The sequence below is a fragment of the Galeopterus variegatus genome, unplaced genomic scaffold (assembly GCF_000696425.1).
Source record: "Galeopterus variegatus unplaced genomic scaffold, G_variegatus-3.0.2 Scaffold360, whole genome shotgun sequence".
Classification (NCBI taxonomy): domain Eukaryota; kingdom Metazoa; phylum Chordata; class Mammalia; order Dermoptera; family Cynocephalidae; genus Galeopterus; species Galeopterus variegatus.
Window position 1 is genome coordinate 68,134 of NW_007726471.1, and position 5,780 is coordinate 73,913.

Genomic DNA, 5,780 nt, shown 5'->3' on the forward strand with positions numbered 1-5,780 from the left:
GGCTGCGCCTGCGGGCCCTCCGCCTCCGGTCCCAGCCGCCTCCACGGCCCGTGCCCGTACTGGAGCGAAGAGCCGCCTAAGGAAGGAGGGAAAGGGACGTGGGAGCGGCCACAGCAGGTGAGGGGTGGGCGAGGCCCTGGAGCGGGGGTGTGGGTGTGTGATTTGTCTGGGGTTGTAGGTGGATGTGTGTAGCCTGTGCGGCTGCCTCGGTCTGTGTGAGTTTATAAGTGTGGCCCCAAGTGGGCTGGTCCATGTGACCGTGCATGTGATCGCATACCCGTCTGTGTGTGTGTGTGCGCGTGTGTGCGTGAGTGAGTGAGTGTGTGTGTGTGAGAGTGTGTGTGGTCGACCCTGGGCTCATGGGGGTGGTCGGTGTGCCTGTGACCATGCGTGTGTGTGTGTGTGTGTGTGTGTGGCCGAGCCTAGGCTCATGGGGGTGGTCGGTGTGCCTGTGACCATGCGTGTGTGTGTGTGTGTGTGTGTGTGGCCGAGCCTGGGCTCATGGGGGTGGTCGGTGTGCCTATGACCATGCCTCTGTGTGTGTGTGTGTGTGTGTGTGTGTGAGAGAGAGAGAGAGTGTGTGTGTGTGTGTGTGTGTGGCCGAGCCTGGGCTCATGGGGGTGGTCGGTGTGCTTGTGACCATGCGTGTGTGTGTGTGTGTGTGTGGCCGAGCCTGGGCTCATGGGGGTGGTCGGTGTGCCTGTGACCATGCGTGTGTGTGTGTGGCCGAGCCTGGGCTCATGGGGGTGGTCGGTGTGCCTGTGACCATGCCTTTGTGTGGCTGTCACCGGTGGGACTTGGGGGGGTCGTGTGTGGGTCTCCTGCGGGGGCGCGGGAGGTGTGGCAGAAGGCTTAACCCAGGGCATCCTCCTGTGAACCCATCTTGGGGCTAGACGGCCGCAGCCCAGGAACATTTTTTTAAAGTAAACTTTTACGAACTCTGAACAGGGGCTAGTTATTTTGGAGATCGCACCTCAGCCTGAAAGTGACAAATGTCTTTGTCATTGCTGAGTAAGGGCCAAGTGTGAGGCTTGTGAATGGAGCGTGAGGAAAATAACAGGGCCAGAGTGTCTCACTTTTCCTGCTCTCGTTTTCCCGGGGAGTTGTAAGTTAGATATTTATGCCTCTTCTTTGTCTCCACCTACAATGGTCCAGCTCCTGTTGCCACAAAGATTCAACAGACTGAGGAGTGACTTAATTAACGGTGTCCAAATTTCCAAAAGCTTTTATACCAAGAGCACGAGAAGTGATGTCACAGAAGAGATGTCAAGTAGGCAGTTTTCCTCCCATGAGATTTGGAGGTAATGGAATAGGTTCCTAAAGAAAAAAGAGATAAATCTTCCCTGAAGATATCTTAAAAAAGGATAACTATGTACTGGTGTGGTGAGGGACAAAGACATGCGTTAAAAAGCCAGTTGCATCGCTCAAAGATTCTTGGGTTCTAATATTTGTTGTTGTTGGTATTAAAAAATAATCACATATTGTCCTATGTAGATCAACTATAGTTTGAGATAAACCTCTGATTAGTTAAGCTAATTATGTGACTTAAACATTTGTAAAGCTGATTTCATTGGCTGTAAACTGGCAGATTCTCTTGAAACCCTGAGGGACAGGGATACACTCACAACTGGCAGTTTTATTGTCCAGTAGCACAAGGGCCAGAGAGAACTGGATGTCCACAGCACACCCTGAAGAGGGTTAACGTAGGCAAGATTAAGGCTAATGTCTGTGGCCCTTTCCCCACCAGCGTGAACAGGTGCTTTTGTTTTAGTGAAGAACTAAATCATGAGAGATCAGATCAGTGTTGAGCTCGCTGTCTACTTTTTCTTATTTAATACTGACCAGTTTGATCACAATCTCAGTTAACCTTCTTTGCCATATACAGAATGTTCCTCTTGTGACTTGGAAAGATACACCCCCTCAGTAGATGAAAGAGCAAGGAAAACAAACTTTCCTTTTCATACCGCTCAGCTGCTCTGCCTTTGCAGCAGTGAGCTTTTTTTCACTTAAACGTCAGTTGGTCAGATGCAACCTTTTGGTATCTATCTTTTCATGTGTTGCCAAACTAGCACAAGTGTTAAAATCACTTGTCTCTACAAAAATTTAGTCACAGCTGGATGGAATCTTTCCATCCAGCAAGACTGGTTATAGCATGTTATAATACTGAGGTGGTTGTGAATTATACTGAAGACTGTTGGTAAGAGACATCTTCCTACTTATTGCTTTGGGAAAGAAGTGGATGACTGAGCAAATTTGTGTGCCTCTGTATATGTGTATTTGTGTGATAGTTTGGTTTGTGCATTGCAACTGATTCCAAAACTATAAATAATTTATTTTATCCCAAGTTTGGCAACTCTAGAAGCAAATGTTCTGGCTTTAATTAGCTAAGGTGTTTTATAAATATTGAGATTTTATTTACTAAAAATGTCTTTTATATTCCCTTCTGTAGAATAGAGTCATTGTTTTTAGTAATACAATACTAGAAAATGTCTCCATTAGGAAATGTTTAGATGATGTGGAAGTACGGCAAAGCTGAAGAGGTAGAAAATATTCCAGAATTAACTATATGTGCCAGTTGCTTTCAATTTAAGTAATATCCAGCTTAGAGAAAGGCTACAGTTAAAATGGCTCAGATTTTTTAACATGTTAATATTTAAGATAAGATGGATATACAAAGAATGATTTTCTTTATTTCAATATGAATAATAGCTGCATCTATGCACATAGATTTTCAGCATGAGTGGCTGATGATTTTCTTGATACTTTAAAGCAACTTACGATTTTAAGAAACTTTTCTAAAAGTACCATCTTACCTTTAATAGAAGAGACCATTATTACAATGTCGGTATTATAAGTCAGGTCTAAATTTACTATCTCTTTGGGGTTCAGTTTAGTAACTCCCCAAGGTATCAATTGAGACTACCAGTGTTCCTGAGGGAGCAGATCTAGAGGGCCAATGAGGAAGAGTTCCATTGAGTATAGAATCCCCTCCTCCTCACCAGTCCAAAGAACCCTCTCTAAAATGACAGTGCAGAGTCAGCCGAGGAGTTTAAGTCCTAGGTTCTCAAACTCATCCCTGCTAGGGAATCTAGGCTTGCCTTAGAGGTAGAGGACATGATGCAGAGCAAGTGTTTGAATCCTTCCAAACGGATGGGTAGAAGTGCCTCACTTGGCAATAAGAATCTTCAAACAGGGAACGATAATTTCAGGTTCCTGTTGTGACATAACACAGATGTCTGAGCAAAGGTGGGGGAGGCAGTGGGTGGTGGCAGCCTTTAAATTGAAGATGCTCAGCCAGTCCAAAGTTCACAGATGCCAGGGTTAGAAGGGACTTTGGGACTTTAGGATAGCCTAGTTCAGTCTCCTTAGGACATAGTCATTCAGTTAGTCTACAGATAATGTCTATTGTGTGCCAACCACTATTCTAGACTTTGGGGATACAGTGGTGAAATAATCATAGATGAGAAAACAAGCCCAAAGAGGGTCCTGACTTATCCAAAGTCACGATGCCATGAAACCTAGAAATCACTAAGCTGACAATAAAAGACCACACAGTTTTTCCTTAAGGGCAAGTGTTTTATTTTGTTGCTAGTTATAGTGCCTTCAAGTTTATATCCAGGACATTATGTAACTTTTAACACATCAAAGTCAATGGCAAATTTGCCTTTATTTTTCATTAAGAACCGCATGTGAGTTTCTGTAGTTATGTTCCATTAGAGTCTGATTTATGACATATTGTGAATTTATCAGGAAGCAGGCTCATTTTAACTCCATTCTCTAGCATGGACTGTTCCCTATAATCAGACAGGATTATCTTTATTAATATGAATTCTTAAGGTATTGTGAAAAGATAGGCAATGGTACTGCAGTTTGGAATCATTTAACTAGGACAGGCAGTATGGTGTCAGAAAAGACTGTCCTGCATCTGGTCCTAGCTCTGCAATAGCCATGTGATCTCGGGTAAGTCATTTAAATTTTCTAGACTGGATTCCTCTTCTGGAGGAAACGACGGGGTTGGAATAATTATCTCTAAGGGCCCTTCTGGCTCTATAGTTACGTCATTTCACCAAGTTGTTTTCTGTAGTTTAAGTAGTTACCAACAAGGTAAAATAGCCCATTTCCTCAGTTATACTCTTTAAAGTATTGTTGGTATAGCTAGACCAGGCTCTGCACTTAGTTCTGATATAAACATGAATTCTTGACATGAAACATCGCGTGCTTTTATTTCAGGGTTAACCTCCATTTCAGCTAATCATGGGAGAGATTAAGGTCTCTCCTGATTATAACTGGTTTAGAAGTACAGTTCCCCTTAAAAAGGTATGTATGGTTTTACTACACCTTTTATTTGCAAAGACTCGTATTGTTTTTCTGTGTGATTTAGATGTTATGCATTAGTAGTATTTGAGAATAAAGGTTATTGCCGAGTGTCATGACTCTGGGTTGCAGAGTGTAAAATTCACCCCTTCCCTGTCACGTACAGTCAACTTGTGAGACTCATCCAAGAGTAAAAGCAGGTATAACTATACTCATTTATAATTACTTTTTTTTTATCCTTTTTGTCTTTTTTCGTGACCGGTAACGGGATCGCAACCCGCGGTGTCGCGCCCATACCACGACCGGCAACGGGATCGCAACCCTCGGTGTCGCACCCGCACCACGCTCATCCAGTGAGCAGACCGGTCTCTATATGGGATCCAAACCCTCGGTGGGAGCGCCGCCGCACTCCCAAGCGCCGCACTCTACCGAGTGCGCCACCGGGCCGGCCCATTTATAATTACTTTTACATATTCAAGCAAGCAAGTATGTGTGTACACCTCTGTATAGTTTAGTGGAAAGCCTACAGTCAGATTCTATTCCTGTTCCTCAAATTTAAGATTAACAGAGAGTCACATTACACAGCCTCTATTTGCAATGATGTACTCATTTTGCCACAGTCATCTTCTAGAAGCCTTTTTTGCTTGGGATGTGCAAAAATCCTAAACATTTCTATTGAAGCTGCCTATTGACTCTGAGTCCTGGATTAATCCCAAACATTTGAGGATCACCCTAGACAAAGGCTGTTCAAGTCACAGAGTAAAATCTTTGCTGATTCCCCTACAGAAGTATAAGAATACTACGATTATAAGGTCATCTATATTTCTGTTATAATCATTTTGTCAGGGTAGACAGCTGTGAAAGTATCATGCAAATCTAGATTAATAACAAAATTATTCTCCATATAGAAATCTGAGATGCAATTCTCCAAGTGTAGACAGGATACCTGCTGTATTCCTGGCACCATTGTAGACACTCCCCAGATATCTTGTTTAATTCTTTCAGTATTTAGCAAGGTGTGTGGTTATACGCTCATTTCACAGATGAGAAAACTGAGGTTCATAGAGGTTAATTAACATGTTAAAGGTCACACAGCCTGGTGGAGTATGGATTGAAATCAGATTAATCCGGCTTCAAAGTCAGAAGTACTTGGGCTGCTTACTGAAGGGAGCCTCTCTTCCTCTGCTGCCCAGGATGCTACTGCCAATGCTAAAAGGAGAGTTGGTCCCTGAGGTCCTTCTACCTTGTCCTATCCCTTCAAGTAACCCATATGAGCTCCTCTTGATGAACTTGTTCCCTCAGCAAGCTCGTCACTAGACCCAAAGCAATCCAAACTTATCTAAATACTCATATTCTTTGGTGGCTGGCTGGTTAGCTTAGTTGGTTAGAGCATGGTATTATAACACCAAGGTCAAGAGTTCAGATCTGCATTCCAGCCAGCCACCAAAAAAAAAAAAAAAAAAAAA

The 5,780-nt window shown here is 43.4% G+C and overlaps 1 protein-coding gene across 3 annotated transcripts in view; it reads left to right on the forward strand.

The window, feature by feature from the left end:
• Nucleotide 1: 1 nt before the first annotated feature.
• The window catches only part of SPG21 (spastic paraplegia 21 (autosomal recessive, Mast syndrome)), a 21,537-nt gene continuing 15,758 nt past the window's right edge, over nt 2–5,780 (forward strand). Inside the window, exons 1-3 of one of the 3 annotated variants that reach the window (XM_008567961.1) lie at nt 71–117; nt 1,156–1,301; nt 4,231–4,317. In XM_008567961.1, coding sequence (XP_008566183.1) covers nt 4,255–4,317 — 63 coding nt within the window. In that variant the 5' untranslated portion in view covers nt 71–117; nt 1,156–1,301; nt 4,231–4,254. Of the gene's footprint in view, nt 118–1,155; nt 1,302–4,230; nt 4,318–5,780 lie in introns of all 3 variants that reach the window. The other 2 variants (XM_008567960.1, XM_008567962.1) reach the window with 2 other exon arrangements.